Raw genomic sequence first — 25,944 nt, forward strand, 5'->3', positions numbered from 1 at the left:
TTGCTGCCAAAAAAGGAAAAAACAACTTTCATAGAACTATTGACTAAGTTATTGCTTTCAATGCTAACCTAGAATTTTTATTGCAGGGAATCATCTTAATGGATTGCAAGTAGAAGAGACATAAAAAGAACAAAAGATTGCATACAAACTAAAAAATGAGGCCAGTGAATATTTACAGGAACTGAAAATTCAAAATCATATTGAATAGTCATGAAGATAAATACAGAAACAGTAACAAATAATTCCACATTTTATCTGCAGGGACAAACTGTGCAAAAAAATCTCAAATAGAGGAGGCATTCACGGTTTCAAGGTTATGAAAAAAGGATGCAATGACAGATTCAAGGTTAGAACAATATATTAATTGTGCAATGAGTATGTATAAGAAGAAACAAATAGATAAAAGTAAGAATGCATACAAACTAAAATAGAACTAAAAGAAATGCAAGCAATACAGGCACCAAAAAAGTTTTGCTCATTTCTGCTCTATGTAGGGACGTAAATACAGAATCTCAAATAGTGAGGTGAGACCATTCAATGTTGGAATGAAAGATTCAAGGTTAGAAGACTACATTAACTGTATTCCAAGTACTAAAAGCAGCCAAAAACAGAAATGAAAAGAGAAACAAATATATTAAGAATGGAGATTGAAGAAGCATAATGAAAAGAGAAACAAATATATTAAGAATGGAGAGTGAAGAAGCATAACAAAACAGATAAAGAACAGATACTAAGAGAGAGAGAGAGAGAGAGAGTATGCAGAGCATGAATTAGGGTAGAAATAAGAAACTGAAATATTAGTCTGAGGATTCCTTTACTGATCTCGGTTGAGAGAGAAAATAAGTGACTGTAGGAGTGTTAAGAGAGGAGGTATTTATTGGACTCCCATCTTTAGCATGCATGTTAAAAAGTTGCAACTTCCCCATAAAAACATACTCCAAAAATATTAGAAAGTATTAAATAACAATAAATACACTAAAAAATCTTTTATAATTAGTAGAACAGAATATTTAGCCGAAAATAATCTAAAAGATAGCATGTGAAATATTAATACTACCACTTATATTATACTAATATTAATACTAATGACATATTGCATAAGATTCTGCATTTATTTAAGGCTCATTACATTATTGCATTTATTAACTTATTTATGTGTTACTTATAGGGGAATTGTATGATGAAAAATGAAACCCTAAAACAAAGGAGCCGCCTCTCTCAACCTTCTCTCTACAGAAAAAGAAAAAGAAGTACACCATAGATAACACAAACAGACGCAATACATCAAATAAACAATATGCCAAGATAAAAACAAAACGTATGAAACTCTTATGTATGCCTCATGGTTAGAGGTAGCCAAACCAAACCGGACCGTCGGTTAACTGCCGGTTCCCAACCGGCGGGTCGGAATCGGAACCGGAACCGAACGACGGTTCCGGTTCGAAATCCGGTTTCACGGTTATAACGGTTCGGTTACGGTTCCAAAAATACGAAACTGGAACCGGAGGTTAACCGTCGGTTCGAAACCGGCGGTTAAGCGGTTAAGCGGTTAACCGGGAATATGTAGCTGTCGCCGGTAGGTTCCTAGGGTTGCAGGCGTAGGGCTGAAAAAGGCCGGAAAACCGTCGGTTTGTGTCGGAAAACCGGCGGTTTCTGACACAAAACCGCCGGTTCCCGACGATTCAGGGCTAGGTTCAGGCGTAGGCGTCTAGGGTTGCAGCGTAGGGTCTGAAAAGGTGTCGGAAACCGCCGGTTTTCTGACACAAACCGGCGGTTTTCGACCATTTTCAAATTTGAAATTCAATTCTTTTTTTTTTTTTTTTAATATCATATTTTTCTCCCATATTTTATCTATAAATACTCCTTTCTTCATCACTTCTACTCTTCCCATTCTTGTGTTAACAAGTATTTCTCTCTCAATCTCCAATTCTCTATTTTCTACCTCATTCTCTCAATTTACTCTCTACTTGTTTACTTAAGTTGTACTTGTATTGTTGTATTTTGTAACTTTTAATTGTATTGTAGAAATTTACATTCAAAGTTTCAAATCAATAAAATTGCAATTCTTTATCGTTATCGTTATCAATTCTCTTTGGATTTTACTATAGAATTGCAATAAAAGTTATAACTCTAAGATTTAAAAAAAAAAAAAAAAAAGAACCGGAACCGAACCGGAACCGCCGGAACCGGTGAAAAACCGGCGGTTATTAACCGGAACCGGAACCGGCGGTTAAACCGGAACCGGATAACCGGTATCCGGGCCGGTTACGGTTCAAGCTTTCGACGAACCGGAACCGCCGGTTCCAAACCGGAACCGGCAGTTTTCGAACCGTGGCCACCTCTACTCATGGTTACTCATTATTATATCTAAACTCTTATGGATGGCTTATGGTTCCACATTATTTTCTCTCTCTCGTAGCTTAGATATTCTATATTTGTGACCATATTTTTTTTTATACTACTGATTTCATAATGCTGCTTCGTAAATAACTTCAAACATATACTACATAGTAGATTTTAATTATAAATACTAACTCATTATTTAACTTTGTTCAATTAGACCTTGCATTATTGAGAGATTAATTTCTATTGATTTGCAGGAGTGATTTTTGTATTTAATTAGTTGTCCCTCTCTCTCTCGGTACTTACAAAATTAATAATTTCAAATATATATTATACATTATAGGTTTTACATATGAATACTAATATATTATTGATCTTTGTTCAGGTATTAATTGCATTGGAAACAACATCAAATATGAATCTCTCTCTATCTGTTGGAAACTGCATAAAATATGAATTTCTCTGTCCCCCTCTCTCAGTAGTCTCTCTCGTTCTCTCTCTCTCATTCTCCTATATCTCTTGTTTTTAATCTTGTAAAATTGTGATTTCTACTCACCTTTATATTATTTTTAATGTTAAGGTATTAACTGAAATAGAAACACCTAAAAGATAGAATCTGATATTTGGAATAATATAATAGATTTATGTATTGGAATAGAATAGGAGTAATATTATTTAATAGAATAGATTTATCTATTGGAATAGAATAGGAGTAATATTGTTTTATAAAACCTATCCAGCCTAAGACAAATAGGCTGCATCATGCACGCCACAATTTTCGAACATGGCCAAAAGCAGCTAAAATGTAAAGCATCTACAATGTGTAACATAAAAGGCTATAAATGTCACACCTCAACCCTTATGACATATGTACTTACTATAAATAAATTCAAATATTCAAAAACACACATTATACAATTTAAAAAATCAACATTTATCAAGTACATATTTCAAAACATTATAAACCGTAGTGGGACCCTCTCACTACTCTATATACTATACATTTATCTACATACAAAAATGATGAGGAAGAGAAGTTGTCAAAATGCGCCAGCCGCCGACCCTTATAATAACTGTAACTCACATCAACCCACGCATCATTGATATCTTATTCCTGAAAAATATTAGTGGTTTATATGAGCCACAACTCAGTATATATAAACCTTACCTTTAATTTCACACACAAATATCAAACACATTCTTTCACCAACATATATCACTAGAAGTAATAAATATCATAAACAATTTCACATTCATATGCATATGCCTCTCCGTTCTTTTCATTATTCTGTGACAAATCAAGCCTGATATCTGCCCGGGATTTCCATTGTATACGACCCGAAGGTCCCTTTTCATTATTTGACCTTTCCACGAAGGCCCCTCTTTGCATTTTGACCTTTCCACGAAGGCCCCTCTTTGCATATTTTCTTTGACCCGTAGAACCCAAGGCAAGGCTGTCACATATTTTCTTTAATCCCATGATTCAAGTAATTCTAATTCCATATAAAAACATATCAAAAGCACCACTCACATATCTCTTGCAACAATCACATATCCATATTATATTCCACCATCAATATCAAATAACACATTACCATTTTAATCTCACATCATATAATTCAAATATTCACTCTAATTTAACACATAGCAATTAATCACATAAAATATGTAAAATTAAAAGTGTGATTTATACACACCTGATTACGACATGCTACTATTTAATCATGTTCTTAATTTCGTCTCCTTCTCTATAACTCTCGATCTTTGCTCTTTTCAACCTACATGCTCTCGGTGAACTTTCTAATTAATATCTAACTCTCTGTTTTCTTTTCCCTCTTTTTATAGTCGGCCAGCCAATTAATATAAGGGTTTTTGGCTTTTTAAACCAAAACCTTCTCCGAATTCCGGTTTTTTCCATTAACTATGAAATTTATTTTAAAAATCACGAACTTTCATTTCGTTAGGATTTTCTCAACCCGATCCGAATAGCACATTTCCGACCCGAATAGCATAATTCAAAATGTTAAAGTTGTGTATTGTTTATTCAAAAGTTGTCATTTGTTATGTAATAATTGTGACTGTATGTATTACTGTGCCAAATAGGATCCAAGTAATCAATTTAGTGACAAATAGGATTAAAACTGACATATAGACAACCCGGGTTTCGTCGTTGATCCGCCGAGGAAAAATCCTAACGAAATGAAAGTTCGTGGTTTTAAAAATAAATCTCATAGTTCATGGGAAAAACCAGAATTCGGGAAAAGGTTTTGATTTAAAAAGCCAAAAACCCTTAATATAATGTGGTTTCCAAAATGATATTAAGAACACTTGTCATTTCTTTTATCTAAAAGTTACACGTTATATGCCTATATATTTGACACCTTTCCTTTTATGTAAAAGAAGCCTATATAGTTGACACCTTTCCTCTAATTTTATTTTCTTTTAATGTATGCATATGTATTTACATAATCACTGTAGTGGTGTAGTAATTAATAATAGGAACAATATTTATATTCCTATTCCATACGTACACATTAACATATTATCATACTATATTTTATTTTTCTTAAAGCTCAACTACATATATTCCCATGCACACTTTTATACCTTTTTAATATTTATGTAACATATATAAATGTATAAATATCACATATATAATATTTATTATACAACTAATAATATAAATATGCAATGATAAAGAAAAAAAATATATCAATATGCAAAATGATGCATGTTTTGGATTAGGGATGTCACAACAAAAATTTAAAAAAAAAAAAAACAGCTTTATTTTCCTGCCAAAACAGTGCCACGTGGCAGTCCAAAAAATTGCACCATTATATTTGTATACTAAGGGCTACTAGTAATCTAACTGTTGATGAACAAATTGTTATTTTCTTGTACATTCTAGCACATTATCAAAAGAATAGTACAATAAAAACTAATTTCATGCAGTTAGGAGAAACAATTAGTAGTTATTTCAAGCTCGTACTAAATGCAGTTCTTAGCCTTCATGATCATTTACTAAAAGCTCATTCCCTTGTAACCGAGAATTTCTCTGATGTAAAATGAAAATATTTTATTGTAGCATAAAAACACCTTGTATTAGTTTTTTATTTTTTATATATTTTGTGTTGTTTTATATACATAAATCTTGAATATTGATCGAATTAAAATTGTAGAATCGCATAGAAGCTCCGGATGGTACCCACATTAAGTGAAAGTATCTGAGGTTAATAAACCTAGATATAAAAATAGAAAAGGTTATACTCTTACAAATGTTTTAGGAGTATGTTTACAAGATATGCAACTTATATATATATATACTTGCAGGCAGTGGCAGAGCCAGAATTTTAACGGTGGGGGGTCCAAATTACCATTAAAATTTATTGAGTGTGTTCAGTGCTAACGAAATGGAAACAACTCGAACATAAAAAATATAAAAAACCGCGGGTGAGAAATGAATGATGAGAAAACTAATTAGTGAATAGATTTTTTAGAACATAGCACATATTTTACTACTAATATTTTATGACATATTTTAATAGTATTTATAATTAGATTAAAGAGTTATTAACTATAATATTTTTTATTAAAGAGCATCAAATTAAAATTGATTTTATTAATATCATATTCCTTCCGTCCCCAAAGAATATGGACTTTGGACACGACACGAGTTTTAATGCAAAATTGGTAAAGTAAGAGAGAGGTAAAGAGAAAAAGTAATTAAAGTATTGTTAGTGGGAAATATGTCATACCACATTATAGAGAAAAGAGTTTCTAAAATTGGAAAGTGCATATTTTGTGGGACGGATAGAGTATTATTTAACAATATTTATGAAATCAAAGAATTATTTTATCTTCTTGAATTATAAAAACCATTCTTTTATGATTATAAAATAAAATGATATATTTACAAAATTACTAGTGAAAAAATCAATAAAAGTTACTAATGTGAAAAAATCCATAAGACATAAACAAATAGAAGAAAAAAAGACATAAACAAATAGAAGAAAAAAAAGACAAAAATGAATCAGAAACCATTCTTTTATGATTATAAAATAAAATGATATATTTACAAAATTACTAGTGAAAGAATCAATAAAAGTTACTATTGTGAAAAAACCCATTAGACATAAACAAATAGAAGAAAAAAAGACAAAAATGAAACAGAAGCATCAGGTAGGATTCGAACTTGGTAGCTCCCAGTCAAGTGACCAAATATCAATCAATCTGCACTAACACTTCTTGTGGTAAATGATAATTACATATATTATATATAGTAGTTATTGAAATGGGTGAGGGGCCCAGGGCCCCCCCTGGTCCCATCGTGCCTCCGCCCCTGCTTGCAGGTTGGGAAGCTCTACGGCAGATGGTAGAGTGCGAGATGCTTTAAATAGAAGAAATGAATTACTAATACAAGATGGTACATAAACTATATGATTTTAATAATTCCGTTTAATTGACATGAATAACATAATAAATTTTCAAAAATTAGGTTACTACTCCCTCCGTTCCATAGTAGTGGTGACATTTCTTTACGGCGCGGAGATTAAGAAAAAATATATTAAGTGTGTTAAGTAAAGAAAGAATAAAGTAGGAAATGAAAAAGATAGAGAGAGAAAGAGAAGATAAAGTAAGCGAGAGTAAGGTAAGTGAGAAAAAATGTGTTGACTTTTACTGAAAAGGAAAATGATTCTACTACTATGAAACATACCAAAATGGCAAAATGACTCCATTACTATGGAACAGAGGGAGTACTATTTAGTTGATGCGGCCTACACGAACAGTAAAGGCTTTCTTGCTCCTTTAGAGGTCAGCGGTATTATCTTAGTGAATGGGGGAATGGACGTCAACCAACAACTCCAGGAGATTTTTTTAATCTGAAGCACGCATCTGCCATAAATGTTATTGAGATGTTGATAATTCTCATTTTAGGCCTTGGTAAGTGGCCAGGATAACGTGCTTAATTGGATATTATCTGCAAAAATTGTAACATCCCACTTTTTCGAACCCTAATTTTTGAGACGTGAAAATTTTTGGCATTAAATGCTTTTAATGCTATGATATTTGCGGATTAAATGATGAGTGATTTATTGCAATATTCTTTGTGACCTCATTGCGATATGGAGTTGAGTTTGAGTTGAATAGTCAAACTTGTTGAATATGTGACGTGGCTATTGAATAGTCAATATTGTGGAAAATATGATGTGGCCGTGGAATGGTCAAAGTCGTTGGAAAATGTGTAGTGGAGGTGGAATTCGAATATGTGAATATTTTGATGCGGGAAAATAATATTGTGGTGAATTATTTTCCTAAGGGATGAGTGAGAATTTAATAGGAGCATTATTTAATTAAGTGGAATTTTCGACCCCTCCTATTTATTGGAAAGAAATCCTATTTTTCTTGGATTTAATTATTGCTTGGGATAATTATCCAAATTAAATCCAAAGTCCGATTATTCCTTAATTGTTCCATGAAATTTTCGGCTCTTATGTTGTTTCTAAAGGAGATTTTCGAAATCTCCTATATTATGGGAGAAGGGATTATTTTATTCTATTACTTGATCCCTTGTTTATTCTCTTCCATAAATAAATTCAAATATCCTAGCATATCTTGCCATATCTAAGAAGATCTTGCCATATCCTAATTAAATTAGGATTTTAATTAATTCCTTGTGGAGGGAAGTGAAATTCACGCCACTTTCTACTATTTATTGGGAGAATAATTATTTTTCTGTTCCGTGATATTTTATTCTACTCCGTAAAATATCCAAATAAAATCATAGGCTAAATAAATAGCCTAGAATTCGAATTTCCCTTATTTTTCTCCCAAAACTAACGCCACTTCTCCCCACCAAATCTTCTCAAATCTTTAATTTATTTAATTAAAGATATTATGCCTTGCACTCTATAAATACATGAGAAACCCTAACCCTAAAAATCAAAATACACGCCTACTCCCTCTCTTGAAAATCACGCCTCCCACTTCCCCCACTCTCTCAAATTGTTCTTCTACATTCTCCATTATTTCTTCATCTTGTGTGAAGAATTGAAGCTGAAATTCAAGAATTTGTTGAAGAATCAAGATCCTACTTGTTTCCTACCGATTGTTCTATTGAAAATGTATTTTTATTTTGATCTTCTCTTCTTCTACCGATCAATCGGTGTTCTTGAGTCCACATGCATTTAGATTGAGTGAAGGGGAAAACAATCGATGAATTTGGGATGCATATGTGTGTGTGTGACCGTGCATGTGTGTGTGTGCATGCCTCGATATGCGTGCACATGTGTTGTGCGTGTGTTGTGTGTGGGAAACACTCATGCGTGACACGATTTGATGATAAATCTGGAGTTGTTGTGCGAATAAAAACGAGATGATAATTGAAATTTGATTTTGAATGACGATATTGAAAATAATCGATGGGAAGAAGGGAAACGTGAGAACATGCATGATTTTGATCAATGATTGAGACTTACTTGCGATAAGCATAAATTAAAGGTGATAGCTCGCGTTCTCGGTGTGATAACAAGAAGAAGAACGTGCTTGAAATCTAGGAATCGAGGTGGGCTTTATTCTTAAACTCTCTCTTATGTTGCAAATATATGAAAGTGGAGCGATAAGGGTGGATTAAACTGTTATGCCATGCCTGTGATCATTTTGGTTATTGTGTGTGCCTGATGTCTAGTTTGCGAGTACGCTCCATTAGGCTATATAGCTATATAAACGAATTCGGGTCTGAGTAGGTGTAACATCCCGAGTTTTCGTGCGCTAGTTTTAGAGTAAAAATAAATTGACGAAAGGACGATTGGAAGAGATAAAGTTCAAGGATAAAAGTAAAAACTATGCTTGTATTAGATAGTTTTTGAGGAATAAAATACATGGATGATGGAAATAGTACATGCCTGCAAGTGTGATAAAATCAACATGCACCTATTCTACACTATCTATCCTACTTCTTTAATTCTCAAGTTTGGAAGCAAACTAAATTGGGGATAGAACCAAATGAGCTCAAGAGGAGCATCTTCTTTCTTTCCCTCTCATTCTTATTCTCGATTTTGCTCCCCTCCACAAGCTCCAAGAATGCCTCCGTGTACCTACAAAGTTTACACCAAATTGGGGGTTAGAAAGTTACACACAAGTAAAGAAGGAGGGAAGCACAAGCTAAATAAGAGATGGAGCAAGTAGGTGAATAGTGCAGCTAGAAGAGCTACAAGATAGAGCATGAGGTAAGCCAATTTTTGTCACCACTTCATCTAACATCAAAAGAGATTCAAGACAAAGAAGGCATAGGAGAAAGAGCTCCTACACAAGCCCAAAGTAGAAGATGAGTCAAACTCTCATCTCCCCGTCGATCAAGGCCGAGAAATCAGCCAAGAAGATCAGCCACAATCACCAAAACGGCAAGAATCTCACAATCATCAAGCTCGAAAGAGAAAGAGCTAGCAACCCCAAAATAGGAGCCTTTGCCTCCAAGTCTCAAACATAGATTCCAATAGCTTAGCACTATATAAACAGCCCCAATCTCCTTCTCACCCCCTCATTCTCAACACTATAATTTCACCAAATATTCAAGAGAATAGCAAGGAAGGGAGGAGGAGCAAGGAGGAGAGTTTGAGGCAGGACATCAGTTCCTTCCAAGAGGAATAATCAAAGTGAGGTAACAACCTCAACAACCATCTTCATCGCATCATGTAGATCAACCACAATAGATAGCCAATAACTTAGATTCATAGAAGCTCAATAGAATAGTCATAACAGTAGCAAGCATAAAGATCAATAAGCACTAGAGAGCCCCAAAGCTTTCGTTTTTATTGTTAGAATTTGAGTAGAGGGGCCCACCGGCGTCGCCCCCGGGCACCATGGGCGGCCTTAAAGAAATTCAAAAAAAGATTTATGAAAAGGGTTTTCCAAAAATCCATATTAAATGCTCAAATAATTATTTTAAAGATAATGGAATTTCTCCGAGAAATTAGTGAATAAATAAATTCTACAAAATAATTGAAGCCGAGGTGGGATTTAAAAAAAATCCCCAAATTAGAACAAAAAATATAAGTGCTACCCAATGGGTTTTGCATTCTTCTAAGGTGAAATAGTTCAAGTACTAATTAGCGTGTTACGTTTTTTTTTCAAAGGGGTAAATTGCTCAAGGGGAAAATGAGGGCCCAAAACAAATAATTGAATTGAGAAAAAGCATAAAAGGGCTTTCTTTTTTTAAAATCCGGCCCCCTATAGTGTGGATATAAAGCAAATACATTTGAAGTTATGAAAAATCATCTTTTTCTCCCAAAAAAGGGTATGATTCTTTTTTAAAATTTTCGTCATGCCTAAAAAGTTTTGTTTTGATGATTGTCATGGATTCTCATGGATTGTCACGGAATGGGTTGGTTTTGGATTCTCACCCCGGGTTGTCATGGAATGGGTTGTCATGGATTTTCAATGAATGATGAATGATGAACGATGAACGATGAACGATGAACGATGAATGATGAATGATGAATGAATGGAATGGATTTATGAATGAATGATGAATGATGAATGATGAAAGAACCTAGTTTGTGGGAAAATTTTTATCGGGGCGTTATAAAAAGGGACAATTATGAGCGCCTATAACACGTGGCCCCCCCTCTCTTTATTTATTTTTTAATATGACTAATTTCCTTTAATTAATGCTGACTTTATCGTCTCTTATTCTTATCATCCCTCTCTCAAACTCTCTCTCTCTTTCTTTAGCCCTCACAAATGGCTCTTCCCCCCCCCCCCCCAACACACACACTCTCTCCCCCCTCAAATCCTCCCCTTCGTTTTAAATTTTGGTTTCATAATTTGCCCATCCCAGCGGTGAGATGAGTTTCTCAAACTCCCCTTTTCTACCTCTCTCCCTCTTCCCCCGTCTTGTCTAAGTATTTTGGGGAAAGGCCCAACCCTACGACGATGACGGGCGTTCTTCATGTTTTTTTTCTTTTTCTTTCGATGTGATGGTGGTGTTGCAGATCTGGTAGGCATGATCCCGATAGAAAATGATTGGATCAGAAAATTTCATCGTTTTGCAACTTAGAATGTAATTGTGGAATTGTGAGGTTTGATTTCTTATTTTATATAATTTATTTTAGTGTGATTTTCTTTTTGATGTTATGCATAAATTCTAGTTTTTTCGATTAAGATGATCTTTTGGCTTCACAATCATTTGTATTTGTAGGATTTCGGGCAATATAAAATTAAATATTTTGCACGAAATAATGAGGGAGTTCCAGAAATTGGATGGAAAGGAAGGAGGCAGTGTATTTGTGTTTGTGTAATTTCTCAGAGCATATCTTGCAAAAATGAAAGAAGACTGATGAGGCATTGTTTCACTAGTTAAAATACACAATGAAATGAATCAAAGAGGTTGAATACGAAGTTAAAATGAAGCATCAAGAGTTATGCAAAGACCAAGCCTCATCTTGACCAATGCTTTCGTACATCATTCGCACTATTTCAACCGAAAGAAAAGCCAAAGGTATTACCACGCAGTATCATAAACTGAAGGCTGAATTGCAAGAACATCAAATAGCATGTTGTCAATACTACGAAAGGATTTTCATTGATGACAGTGTCTCTACTCTGCCCAAATACAATCATCTCTTTATGCAACAGCCTCGGTTGAATTCCCTCCAAACTCACATTGGAATGAAATATAAAATGATAATATTATACAAAAAAATTGAAGGAAAAAAATCAAGGAACTTAACTGTAGAAATTTTAGATGCAGCTTTAAAAATATGAAATTCAATGTACTCTAATAAAATCAATTTCACAAAGTGTAACCATCAAAAGATTAGGATAAAATACTACTTAACAATTCAAAAACAATGTCTAAGATACTTCCACTAGCTATGAATATCAGTCCTTGCCATTTGGTATTATTGACTGTTGTCATGATGATCATCTTGCAACTGATCTGAAAAATAAAAATAGAGAAAATATAGTGAATTTAAAATGCATTGGTTGCTAAAATAATTATAAATCTAAATGATAAAATCATCAATTATTCACATACTCATCATGCAATTTTCGGGATACCACGCTTGTCATGAGATACTCCACCACACCCACGACATGCCCTAGCTTCAAAGTTGGCTTCTCTTTGATGATAACATCTGCTACCACATCCCTTTGTTCTTATCTCATTAGGATCACCAATATTTCTCGGTTCCAACCAAGCTCTTCCTAGTTTCGATTTTCTTGTGCGCTCATTGGACTAATACTCATCTCTTTGATTTCGCCATATATGTAATCAAGTTCTTTATCCAAAAAGTTCGTCCTTCTCATCCGTCAAAGATGCATAATCAATCAATGTTGATGCCTTATATGATAACTTGAGCGCCAGACATCAAAAACGTGTTGGATCATCATTGGCGTTTTCATCCTCCATTGAGAACAAACAATGCCACCTTGCTTCTCGTGTCCATCGGCTGAGTATATACTTGGTCGAAGTTCAAATATTTGGCTAATGCGAAAGAAAGCTAGCATGTGTCTACACGGAATACCATCAAACTCGAATTTTCTACAATTACATGGATATATACCCGTCTATCATGCATGAGTAGTCTTTGGGCTTCAGGATGAACAACCTTGGAAAGTCGTCACATTGTAAATCACAATATCATCTCTTACGGAGGCTTGCTGCACGTAGTAACCATGACTTCACCATTTCATCTAGAAACTCTATCCATTTTTTTTTTCGTGTACACTTTAACCATTCGAGTTTCCATCGGCCACCTTGTTTTTATTTTGGGATGCTCATTCATATCAATATGGTCTGCAACTTAACCTCACATGCCTTTCGCATCAATGAAGTTTTTGGCTGAGACATACTTTTAAAAATGAATGTGAACTCTCGGATTTTTGACTACTCGACATCCCAACAAAAAATACGCATCGAAAATACGCTCTAACCCACTTATGTCTTAACTCATACATCAACACTATCCAACTATTTTCCTCCTTGCTACATCTAATAACATCTTTCCAAATATGCTCAAATTCCTTCCTGAGATGTAGAATTTTTTATAACATTCTTTATGCTCGATAGTGATCTCGAAAAGTCACCGGGAAATCTTCTCAGAAATTTGTTCAATATATGCCACAACAATAACTAAGTAAGTAATCGTTTTGTGCAAAACTTGTGGCAAGTGCTTTCAGCCATAGCAGATCTTGATCGCAATAATTGATTTGGCGCACCAAGGCATAGCTTCCATAAACCTATTAAGCAACCAAACATATGATTCAGCCTTCTCATCACTTAGAAATCCACAACCAAAAACTATCGTTTGATGATGATGATTAACCCCTACGAAAGGTGTAAAAATCATTCCTTACTTGTTGCTGTTATAAGTCAACCATCATCACGACATCACCAAATACACTATAAGCCTTTCTTGATTTATAATCCGCCCAAAAACATCTTTTTGAACGCATTATCTCGAATCGAATACGTCTCATAGTCAAAGAAAAAATGTCAATTCTTTCTCTTCTCGATGTGAAGAATTCTATCGGTTTCAAGATCAATCCCCTTGTTCATCCCTTAATTTTTTCTCAAAATTTCTAATATCTCTTTCAAGCAACCTACACTTTCAAGCCCACCGCTCTCTATTTCCAATAGTTGCATTTGCCGACAAGTTGGTATACAATTTTCTTCCTAGTATGTCATCAACACTTTCTTTGCGGCAAGTAAACACTACGACGCGATCTAGAATGCACCAAGCGAGCAGTAAAGTCCATGATTACGCACTTCAGCCAAGACACTAACACACCAGCCGTGTCCATTTTGTTGCCTAACAATTGAAATCTTTGGCTCTACAACCGCTTCTAACTTCACCACGAGCTCTTATCGTAGCCTGACAACCACCGGATGGTCGGTTTTTGAACGGGTTTTCACTGGCAATAGCCTTTTAAAAACAAACAAATTGTTTCCAAACAACTTCTTTTGTTATCTTATTATCTTTTGCTATTGCTTATTCTTGCACTAAATCCAGCTCTTCACGTGCATATTGATTGTAGAATTCAAACGCATCATCTAATGATTTAAATTTCATTCCAATCTCTCGCTCGATCGTTTGCAATTTGAGGAATATAGTTGATCGTTCATATTTTCACCCATTAAACTAAGAAAATAAATTCAAACAAATAATGTGTGTGTAAATAAAACGATAGAAATAACAGCCAATACTACATAAGCACTAAGGAACTAACCGGAACGCTTACAATTATATTATTCCATCTACTACTACAACATCTAAAATAGTGATTAGAAAAAATTAATAATTAAATATATAATAATGCAACATCTATCATCTAAATTCCTCAACAAGATATATGGAGCATGCCAATCGTTTTAAATTAACATGTAATGTAACTATCGCATAAAAAGTCATATTATCACATAATCAGTTAGCAATGACATTATAGGATTTAGAGGAATAAAGATATTACTCCGGCTATTAGTGGATGCAAATTTCAACAAAGCAATATGCAGATAACGAATAATGAAAAGAGGCACAAGAGCGGCACAAAATTTTGTAAAACCTAGGAGAATTGAATAAAAGATTATATATATATTTAAGGAAAATAATAAACAAAAGAATAAATGCTAGCATATTCTATTGAAAAAAAGATATGTTTATAACAAGTGAATATATTATTGCATAGAGGCAAATATTGTGCGCTTTTTTTAGAATTTGGTTATGACATCTTTTCTCCCTAGTTCTGTAATAACTTTAGGCTCACAAAAGAATTTAGTAAGTCTTGCCTTTTAAGAAAACCCCTGTGTGTTACCGTGATGGCTTGACAACTATATAATGTATGTTTTGTTTTCGCACGTGTCCACGAGTACACCAAGTACTCAGCCGCATGTATTTATAAATGTGCGTTGAACGTCGGAGGATGGAGTGATGATCGGAGTCGATGTTGTTAAACAATCAAGTTGATCTCCCAACGGTTCGTGTCTTCATACATGAAGTCGTAGTAGGACTTATTCCGCCGTGTCTTTGTAATGTGAGAATTGTAGAATCTCACCATCAACTCGATTTATTTGAGGAGACGTTCATTCTGTTTTCAAGACCATGTAATGAAATCACTGCTTCTATGATATCAATTGACTTGTTCTTTGTGCGAATTCTCAAGTTCCAGCCCTTTTCTTTCCACCGCTTCTTTAATCCTCCCATTAGTCGCGGTTTACCCGCTTCTATCCTTAGCAAAAATGCGGTCGTGACAGAGTGGTATCGGAGCTACAGTTCATTCTGCACTAAGATCCAAACTTTCCTTCGACAAGATCTAGACTTGTTCACTAGATCATTCCAAGTCATCGACTCGATCAACACTCCAAGACGTTCAACCAACCAAGTTGAAAGTTGAAGACATGGAATTTTAATATAGCAGACAAAGTGTGACAATATTTTCTAGTCAATGAAACGAAGGAACTGGAAATACGATTCCTAAAGAATGTAGTTTAAGTTGGGACTATGAAGGATGAACCATAAATCCCGTAATTGCTTTCCCGAGCAACAAATTTTGGAACGAGGATAGACAAGGTTAAGCACAACGATTCGCACGATACGACTTTTCACACAAGAAGAGCTGACGCCTAGTGTATAAGGGCTCAAGAGGAGCAAAAGTTGGAAAGGAAGATGAGGAGTGATGCTCTAAGAAATGAGAACAAGATAGATCTTCATTGTGGCTAAGCCACTCGAATAAATCCAAAAGAGATCGTTGATCACATCACGTTTCACGAGACCTTATAGAACGATAGATTTGAGATGTAAACGTAGCTTGAGGACGTTAGATCGCACAGTATAGTGCTATAGTTGATGACTTCCCTAATATGGATTTTCATACATCGATTCGTTTCCTTCGGTACCTTCGATGAACTATAGATGTCTCCACCGCGTGAATGGAATAAACGTTTTTAATCAAAAGATTTTTTTTTGGATTACCGTAAAATCTCTTTTTTTGAACGCCCTTTGATGAATGTCTTCTTGTTTTTTTAAACTTTATCAAATTCGGGGTTTTTTTTAAAAAGCGGGGCCAAAAAAAACCCCTTTTCTATAAAAATTTTTGACTCAATTTCGATTCAAAGATCATAGTTAGAAATTTTTTTTTCAGATCCCCCCGAGTTATTTGACGCAAATCAATGTGTCATTTCTTATTTTGGGGTACATCGGATCGCTATTCATTTTCCCCTTACGGCCCCCAGTTTTGCTTTATTTTTTTTTGCATGCCGGGTTGGCGACAATTTTTGTTACTCGCAGGCGATATTTTGACTTCGAAGCCCAATCGAAAAGATTCTAAAGCGTTTTTCCTTCGTAACCTTTAACGAGTGACGATTCTTTTTGGAACTTCCGTCCCCTTTCCCCGGGGTTTTGAAACACAGGGGCAAGTTCTTTCTTGCAAGAATAAAATTTTTTTCCCCGTTCCAACCACTATATGATTGTCTGGGCCCGGGAAATTTCTTTTGGGAAAAATTGAGAATTCTCCAATATGATTCCATCTTGCTATTTACAATGGAAAAAAAGTCAGCACGACATGGCAAACGCTTTTAATTTTCATGCCCGATTCTTCTAGACCTTAACGGGGTGGCCCTAATTCATTGTTATCAAGATCTTTTCGAATCCGAACGGCCCAATTGAACCCTTTCATTTGACGCCTAATGGGAAATTTTAAAATTAAATTTGTTCCAAGACATTGGGTTTTATTTCTTTCGGGAAAATTTTTGAGCTTCCTGGGGTTTTGCCGAAAAACCCCTTAACCCATGTAATCCTCCGAAGGGGCGTGATGAGTTCGCTTGAACTTAGTCTCAGCCCTTTAAACCAATCATTGCGGGGTTGGCAATTTTAATTCCGTAGTCACACCGAGATGTTATTCTTGCCACCTTGAGTAATTTGAGTACTCTTCCAAGACAAGGATTTCTTTTCAGTAATTCATCAATCTAAATTCAGTATCATCCAAGTTAAGACTGTTTGACTAAATTCCTAATGCGAAACTCTCAACGAAGGCGAAGCCTTGATCCTTTTCACATAGCTATCAGAAATAAGTCATGATGGACAGACATGAGTAAATATGATCCACCCAACGACCTCGATCATGCCACACGGATTAGATAAGAATAGTTGATCGATGGATACGCGTATAACGAATAGAAGTAAGGGAGCTACGAGAAAAGGCCAAAATTAATCATGGACAAAAAGTGCAACAGTTAAAGAATAAGTTTATCACTTCGGTGAAAGTACTGAGAAAGCCCCATGGGCAAGAAGAAGCCACTTCGGAGTTGAAAGATAAGATGAAGGAGCGTTACCCATAAAGTTCAAGGATAAAAGTAAAAACTATGCTTGTATTAGATAGTTTTTGAGGAATAAAATACATGGATGATGGAAATAGTACATGCCTGCAAGTGTGATAAAATCAACATGCACCTATTCTACACTATCTATCCTACTTCTTTAATTCTCAAGTTTGGAAGCAAACTAAATTGGGGATAGAACCAAATGAGCTCAAGAGGAGCATCTTCTTTCTTTCCCTCTCATTCTTATTCTCGATTTTGCTCCCCTCCACAAGCTCCAAGAATGCCTCCGTGTACCTACAAAGTTTACACCAAATTGGGGGTTAGAAAGTTACACACAAGTAAAGAAGGAGGGAAGCACAAGCTAAATAAGAGATGGAGCAAGTAGGTGAATAGTGCAGCTAGAAGAGCTACAAGATAGAGCATGAGGTAAGCCAATTTTTGTCACCACTTCATCTAACATCAAAAGAGATTCAAGACAAAGAAGGCATAGGAGAAAGAGCTCCTACACAAGCCCAAAGTAGAAGATGAGTCAAACTCTCACCTCCCCGTCGATCAAGGCCGAGAAATCAGCCAAGAAGATCAGCCACAATCACCAAAACGGCAAGAATCTCACAATCATCAAGCTCGAAAGAGAAAGAGCTAGCAACCCTAAAATAGGAGCCTTTGCCTCCAAGTCTCAAACATAGATTCCAATAGCTTAGCACTATATAAACAGCCCCAATCTCCTTCTCACCCCCTCATTCTCAACACTATAATTTCACCAAATATTCAAGAGAATAGCAAGGAAGGGAGGAGGAGCAAGGAGGAGAGTTTGAGGCAGGACATCAGTTCCTTCCAAGAGGAATAATCAAAGTGAGGTAACAACCTCAACAACCATCTTCATCGCATCATGTAGATCAACCACAATAGATAGCCAATAACTTAGATTCATAGAAGCTCAATAGAATAGTCATAACAGTAGCAAGCATAAAGAACCGAACATCAACAGATGGTACCAATGCTTAGTCAAGTATGGGATACTCCTAAATCAGTAAACCACAAGTATGACAATCATAGAAACAAGACTAAGTGTACCAAAAACAATGGCAAGCTCCTTCCAGTGATTAAGTACAGCCAAGTTTCGAATCAATAAGCACTAGAGAGCCCCAAAGCTTTCGTTTTTATTGTTAGAATTTGAGTAGAAGGGGAAGGGGAGGAAGCTTAGCTTAGGCGGAGGGGCTGCCAGGCGACGAGCGAGCGTCGGCGAAGTCCGAAAATTTCCACGGAGCAGCTGCAGGCCGTGGCTGAGAGAGAGAAAAGGAGGCGATGCATCCTCTCTATTGCTGGGTTCGCCGAGGACGCCGGCGCTGGACGGAGAGCGCTCGTCGGAGAACGCTGAGGCGAGTTCGCCGGCGACGCAGGTGAGGCGCGATTCCGCCGAGGAAGAGAAGGGACGGAGAGAGAGGACGATGGAGCAGCGGCGGTGCGTGCTATGCGCTGCCGGCGACGCAGAGGAGGCGCCGACCGGAACAGCGGCGAGCACGAGAAGGAGAAGCCGCCGGGTTCTTCGATGTGATTTTAATTTAGGGATTTTGTTTTGGGATTAAGTGATGAAAAGAGAAAAGGTTGCAGAGGAAGGAAGAGAGAGCTCCGGCGACGCCGAAGATGGCGATTCGCCGGAGAGGTGGCAAGGAAGAAGGGCGTAAGCGCCGCTGCTTTGATATTCTGTGAAGAAGGGGTTTTGAGAATGAAGGTGAATTAGGAGTGAGAAGTGCCGATGGATTGAGGTGAAGGATAAAGGATTTGGGCTGCCTCTTTTAATTTTTGTATGGGCCATTTAATTGGCTAAGTGGGCTACTTGAGTATATTTGAATTAAAATAGAAGGTGGGCTGATTTTTATGAATGAAAGAAATAAGTGGAGATTATTGTTGGGCCAAGACTTAATTATGAGAAGCTGGGATTAATTTAAGATTTGATTTGGAGCATGATGAATTAATTCCCGAATAGTTTATTAAAATTTCGAAGACGGAAAATATTAAAGTTGGAGAAGCGAATGGGCCGACCGGCGTCGCCCCGCGACACCATGGGCGGCCTTAAGAGAAATTCAAAGAAAAGATTTATGAAAGGATTTTCCAAGAATCCATATTAAATGCTCAAGTAATTATTTTAAAGATAATGGAATTTCTCCGAACTTAGTGAATAAATAAATTCTACAAAGTAATGAAGCCGAGGTGGGATTTAGAAAATCCTATAAGTCGAGACAAAGATATAAGTGCTACCTAATAGGATGCATGCATTCTTCTAAGGTGAAATAGTTCAAGTACTAATTAGCGTGTTACGCTATTTATTTTCAAAGGATAAATTGCTCAAGGGAAAGTGAGGTCAAAGCAAATAATTGAATTGACGAATAAGCATACCAGGTGGGCTTTCTTTTAATATCCAGCACTATAGTGTGGATATAAAGCAAATACATTTGAAGTTATGAAAAATCATCTTTTCTCAAAATGGAGCTATGATTCTTTTTAAATTGTCGTCATGCCATAAAATGTTTTGTTTTGATGATTGTCATGGATTCTCATGGATTGTCACGGAATGGATTGTTATGGATTCTCACGGATTGTCATGGAATGGGTTGTCATGGATTTTCAATGAATGATGAATGATGAACGATGAACGATGAACGATGAACGATGAATGATGAATGATGAATGAATGGAATGGATTTATGAATGAATGATGAATGATGAAAGAACCTAGTTTGTCAGAATTGTTATGCTGGGCGTCGTTATAGAGCGACAATTATGAGCGCCTATAACACGTCAGCAGCTCTCTCTTTATTTATTTTTTAATATGACTAATTTCCTTTAATTAATGCTGACTTTATCGTCTCTTATTCTTATCGCTATATTCACATCCCTCTCTCAAACTCTCTCTCTCTGCGGTCCTCACAAATGGCTCTTCCCCACACACACACTCTCTCTCTCCCCTCAAATCCTCACCAATACGATTTAATTATGGTTTCATAATTTGCACATCTAGCAGATGAGATGAGTTTCTCCAATCTCCTCTCTCTACCTCTCTCCCTCTTCACCGTCTTCGTCTAAGTGACTGGAGAAAGGACACTGCGTACGGCGATCGACGGTCGTTCTTCATGTTTTTTATCTTTTCTCTTTCGATGTGATGGTGGTGTTGCAGATCTGGTAGGCATGATCCCGATAGAGATGATTGGATCAGAATTGCATCGACTGTGCAACTTAGAATGTAATTGTGGAATTGTGAGGTTTGATTTCTTATTTTATATAATTTATTTTAGTGTGATTTTCTTTTTGATGTTATGCATAAATTCTAGTTTTTTCGATTAAGATGATCTTTTGGCTTCGACAATCATTTGTACTTGTAGGATTTCGGCAATATAAAATTAAATATTTTGCACGAAATAATGAGGGGAGTTCCAGAAATTGATGGAAAGGAAGGAGGCAGTGTATTTGTGTTTGTGTAATTTCTCAGGAGCATATCTTGCAAAATGAAAGAAGACTGATGAGGCATTGTTTCACTAGTTAAAATACACAATGAAATGAATCAAAGAGGTTGAATACGAAGTTAAAATAAGCATCAAGAGTTGCGTAAGCACCCTCAAGCCTCATCTTGACCAATGCTTTCGTACATCATTTGCACTATTTCAACCGGAAAAGAAAAGCCAAAGGTATTACCACGCACGTATCATAAACTGAAGGCTGAATTGCAAGAACATCAAATAGCATGTTGTCAATACTACGAAAGGATTAATAGATGACAGTGTCTCTACCTGCCCAAATACAATCATCCTTTATGCAACAGCCTCGGTTGAATTCCCCTCCAGCCACATTGGAATGAAATATAAAATGATAATATTATACAAAAAAATTGAAGGAAAAAAATCCCAAGGAACTTAACTGTAGAAATTTTAGATGCAGCTTTAAAAATATGAAATTCAATGTACTCTAATAAAATCAATTTCAATAAAGTAGAACCATCAAAAGATTAGGATAAAATACTACGAACAATTCAAAAACAATGTCAAAGATACTTCCACTAGCTATGAATATCAGTCCTTGCCATTTGTATTATTGACTGTTGTCATGATGATCATCTTGCAACTGATCTGAAAATAAAAATAGAGAAAATATAGTGAATTTAAATGCATTGGTTGCTAAAATAATTATAAATCTAAATGATAAAATCATCAATTATTCACATACTCATCATGCAATTTTGGACAATTACGTTTGTCATGAGATACTCCACCACACCCACGACATGCCCTAGGCTTCAAAGTTGGCTTCTCTTTTGATGATAACATTCGCTTACCACATCCCTTTGTTCTTATCTCATTAGGATCACCAATATTTCTGGTTCCAACCAAGCTCTTCCTAGTTTGACTTTCTTGTGCAGTCATTGGACTAATACTCATCTCTTTGATTTTGCCATATATGTAATCAAGTTCTTTATCCAAAAAGTTCGTCCTCTCATCCGTCAAAGATGCATAATCAATCAATGTTGATGCCTTATATGATAACTTGGAGCGCCGTGACATCAAAAAACGTGTTGGATCATCATTGGCGTTTTCATCCTCCATTGAACAAACAATGCCAATCTTTGCTTCTCGTGTCCATCGCTTGAGTATATACTTGTCAGGAAGTTCAAATATTTGGCTAATGCGAAAGAAAGCTAGCATGTGTCTACACGGAATACCATCAAACTCGAATTTTCTACAATTACATGATATATAGTCTCTCCGTCTATCATGCATGAGTAGTCTTGGCTTTGAGGATGAACAACCTTGGAAAGTCGTCACATTGTAAATCACAATATCATCTCTTATGGAGGCTTGTTGCACAGAGTAACCATGACTTCGACTCATTTCATCTAGAAACTCTATCCATTTTTTTTTCGTGTACACTTTAACCATTTGAGTTTCCATCGGCCAATTTGTTTTTATTTTGGGATGCTCATTCATATCAATATGGTCTGCAACTAACTCATTATGCCTTTGGCATCAATGAGTTTTTATGGGAGACATACTTTTTAAAAAATGAATGTGAACTCTCGGATTTTTGACTACTCGACATCCCAGCAAAAAATACGTTACTGAAATATGTCGGAACCCACTTATGCCTTAACTCATACATCAACACTATCCAACTATTTTCCTCCAAGTTAGCACATCTAATAACATCTTTCCAGTCATGCTCAAATTCCTCTGGAGATGTAGAATTTTTTATAACATTCTTTATGCTCCGATAGTGATCTCGAAAAGTCACTGGGGAAATCTTCTCAGGAAATTTGTTCAATATATGCCACAAACAATAACGGTGCACTGTTTCAGGCAAAACTTGTGCAAGTGCTTTCGTCATAGCAGGATCTTGATCAGTAATAATTGATTTTGGTGCACCTGTTGGCATAGCTTCCATAAACCTATTAAGCAACCAAACATATGATTCAGTCTTCTCATCACTTAGAAATCCACAACCAAAAACTATCGTTTGATGATGATGATTAACCCCTACGAAAGGTGTAAAAATCATTCCTTACTTGTTAGTGTTATAAGTTGAATCGAATACTACGACATCACCAAATACACTATAAGCCCTTCTTGATTTATAATCCGCCCAAAAACATCTTTTGAACGTATTATCTGAATCTGAATACGTCTCATAGTCAAAGAAAAATGCTGAATTCTTCTCTTTCTCAGATGTAAAGAATTCTATCAGAGTTTCAGCATCAATCCCCTTTTGTTCATCCCTTAATTTTTTCTCAAAATTTCTAATATCTCTTTCAGTGCAACCTACACTTTCAAGCCCACCGCTCTCTATTTCCAATAGTTGCATTTGCTGACAAGTTGGTATGTTAGCTTCTGAAAGATGTTGAGTCAACACTTTCTTTGCGGCAGAAACACTACGATGTGATCGGAGTAAATGCACCTTTGAAGGAGTAGAAAGTCCATGATTATGACCCTCAGTGAAGACACTAACACACCAGCCAGGTCCATTTTGTTGCCTAACAATTGAAATCTTTGCCTTACAATCAGTTCTAACTTCACCACGAGCTCTTATCGTAGTCGGACAACCACTGGATGGTCGGTTTTTGGAACGGGCTTCATCAGTTTGGCCAGCCTTAAAACAAACAAATTGTTTCCAAACAACTTCTTTTGTTATCTTATTCCTTTTGCTATTGCTTATTCTTGCACTAAATCCAGCTTCACGTGCATATTGATTGTAGAATTCAAACGCATCATCTATTGACGTAAATTTCATTCCAATCTCTGGCTTTCGATCGTTTGCAATTTGAGGAATATATAGTTGATCGTTCATATTTTCACCCATTAAACTAAGAAAATAAATTCAAACAAATAATGTGTGTAAATAAAACGATAGAAATAATTAGCCAATACTATTATTAAGACCATGAACTAACTGAAACGTTTGCAATTATATTATTCCATCTACTACTACAACATCTAAAAATAGTGATTAGAAAAAATTAATACTCAAATATATAATAATGCAACATCTATCATCTAAATTCCTCAACAAGATATAGGGAGCATGCCAATCGTTTTAAATTAACATAGGTAATAGAACCATTGCATAAAAAGTCATATTATCACATAATCAGTTAGCAATGACATTATAGGATTAGAGGAATAAAGATATTACCTGGCTATTAGGGATGCAAATTTCAACAAAGCAATATGCAGATAACGAATAATGAAAAAGAGAGGTACAGAGCGGCACAAAATTTTGTAAAACCTAGGGAGAATTGAATAAAAGATTATATATATTTAAGGAAAATAATAAACAGAAAAGAATAAATATGTGCTGGCCTGGTTGAAAAAAGATATGCTTATAAATAAGGAATATGGCTTACGTGGGCAGGAGGCGCTCACAGGCGCTTAACTTGGTTATGCAGCACATCTTTTCTCCCTAGTCTGTAGTCGAACTTTTAGCTCACAAAAGAATTTAGTAAGCTCGGGCCTTTTAAGAAAAACCCCCGTGTGTTACTGTGATGGCTTGACAACTATATAATGTATGTTTTGTTTTCGGCACGTGTCCACTGAGTACACCAAGTACTCAGCCCTGCATGTATTTATAAATGTGCAGGTTGAACGTCAAGAGGATGGAGTGATGATCGGAGTCGATGTTGTTAAACAATCAAGTTGATCTCCCAACGGTTCGTGTCTTCATACATGAAGTCGTTTAGTAAGGACTTATTCCGCTGTGTCTTTGTAATGTGAGAATTGTAGAATCTCACCATCAACTCTGATTTATTTGAGGAGACGTTCATTCTGTTTTCAAGACCATGTAATGAAATACTCGGCTTCTATGATATCAATTGACTTGTTCTTTGTGCGAATTCTCAAGTTCCAGCCCTTTTCTTTCCACCGCTTCTTTAATCCCTCCCATTAGTCGCGGTTTACCCGCTTTCGCTATCCTTAGCAAAAATGCGGTCGTGACAGAGTGGTATCAGAGCCACAGTTTCATTCCTGCACTAAGATCCAAACTTTCCTTCAGTCAAGATCTAGACTTGTTCACTAGATCATTCCAAGTCATCGACTCGATCAACACTCCAAGACGTTCAACCAACCAAGTTGAAAGTTGAAGACATGGAATTTTAATATAGCTGAGACAAAGTGTGACAATATTTTCTAGTCAATGAAACGAAGGAACCTAGAGGAAATACGTACTTCCCTAAAGAATGTAGTTTAAGTTGGGACTATGAAGGATGAACCATAAATCCTGTAATTGCTTTCCTGAGCAACAAATTTTGGAACGAGGATAGACAAGGTTAAGCACGAAAACGTGATTCGCAGCGATACGACTTTTCACACAAGAAGAGCCGACGCCTAGTGTATAAGGGCTCAAGAGGAGCAAAAGTTGGAAAGGAAGATGAGGAGTGATGCTCTAAGAAATGAGAACAAGATAGATCTTCATTGTGGCTAAGCCACTCGAATAAATCCAAAAGAGACTGTTGATCACATCACGTTTCACGAGACCTTATAGAACGATAGATTTGAGATGTAAACGTAGCTTGAGGACGTTAGATCGCACAGTATAGTGGCTATAGTTGATGACTTCCCTAATATGGATTTTCATACATCGATTCGTTTCCTTTCGAGTACCTTCGATGAACTATAGATGTCTCCACCGCGTGAATGGAATAAACGATTTTAATCAGCAGTACTTACTTGGATTACCAGAAAATCTCTTTCTTTGAACGTCCTTGATAGAAGTGTCTTCTTGTTTGTTTAACACTCTTGATCGACCTG

The 25,944-nt window shown here is 35.9% G+C and overlaps 1 protein-coding gene and 2 long non-coding RNA genes across 3 annotated transcripts; all 3 read right to left on the reverse strand.

The window, feature by feature from the left end:
• Positions 1 to 9,171: 9,171 nt before the first annotated feature.
• LOC125201267 lies at positions 9,172 to 10,109 on the reverse strand. Its single transcript, XR_007172859.1, has 2 exons — positions 9,650 to 10,109; positions 9,172 to 9,437 (listed from the first exon to the last, which is right to left on the reverse strand). It is a non-coding gene; the product is annotated as an uncharacterized LOC125201267 (long non-coding RNA).
• A 7,578-nt stretch (positions 10,110 to 17,687) lies between these two features.
• On the reverse strand, positions 17,688 to 18,727 carry LOC125201266. The gene is made up of 2 exons (XR_007172858.1): positions 18,201 to 18,727; positions 17,688 to 17,953 (listed from the first exon to the last, which is right to left on the reverse strand). It is a non-coding gene; the product is annotated as an uncharacterized LOC125201266 (long non-coding RNA).
• A 3,933-nt stretch (positions 18,728 to 22,660) lies between these two features.
• On the reverse strand, positions 22,661 to 24,001 carry LOC125187008 (protein FAR1-RELATED SEQUENCE 5-like). Its single transcript, XM_048083512.1, has 2 exons — positions 23,211 to 24,001; positions 22,661 to 23,093 (listed from the first exon to the last, which is right to left on the reverse strand). The coding sequence occupies exons 1-2, from the start codon at positions 23,999 to 24,001 to the stop codon at positions 22,661 to 22,663; spliced, it is 1,224 nt and encodes a 407-aa protein (XP_047939469.1).
• Between the last annotated feature and the right edge of the window lie 1,943 nt (positions 24,002 to 25,944).

Source organism: Salvia hispanica, chromosome 1 (genome assembly GCF_023119035.1).
Source record: "Salvia hispanica cultivar TCC Black 2014 chromosome 1, UniMelb_Shisp_WGS_1.0, whole genome shotgun sequence".
Taxonomy (NCBI): Eukaryota; Viridiplantae; Streptophyta; class Magnoliopsida; order Lamiales; family Lamiaceae; genus Salvia; species Salvia hispanica.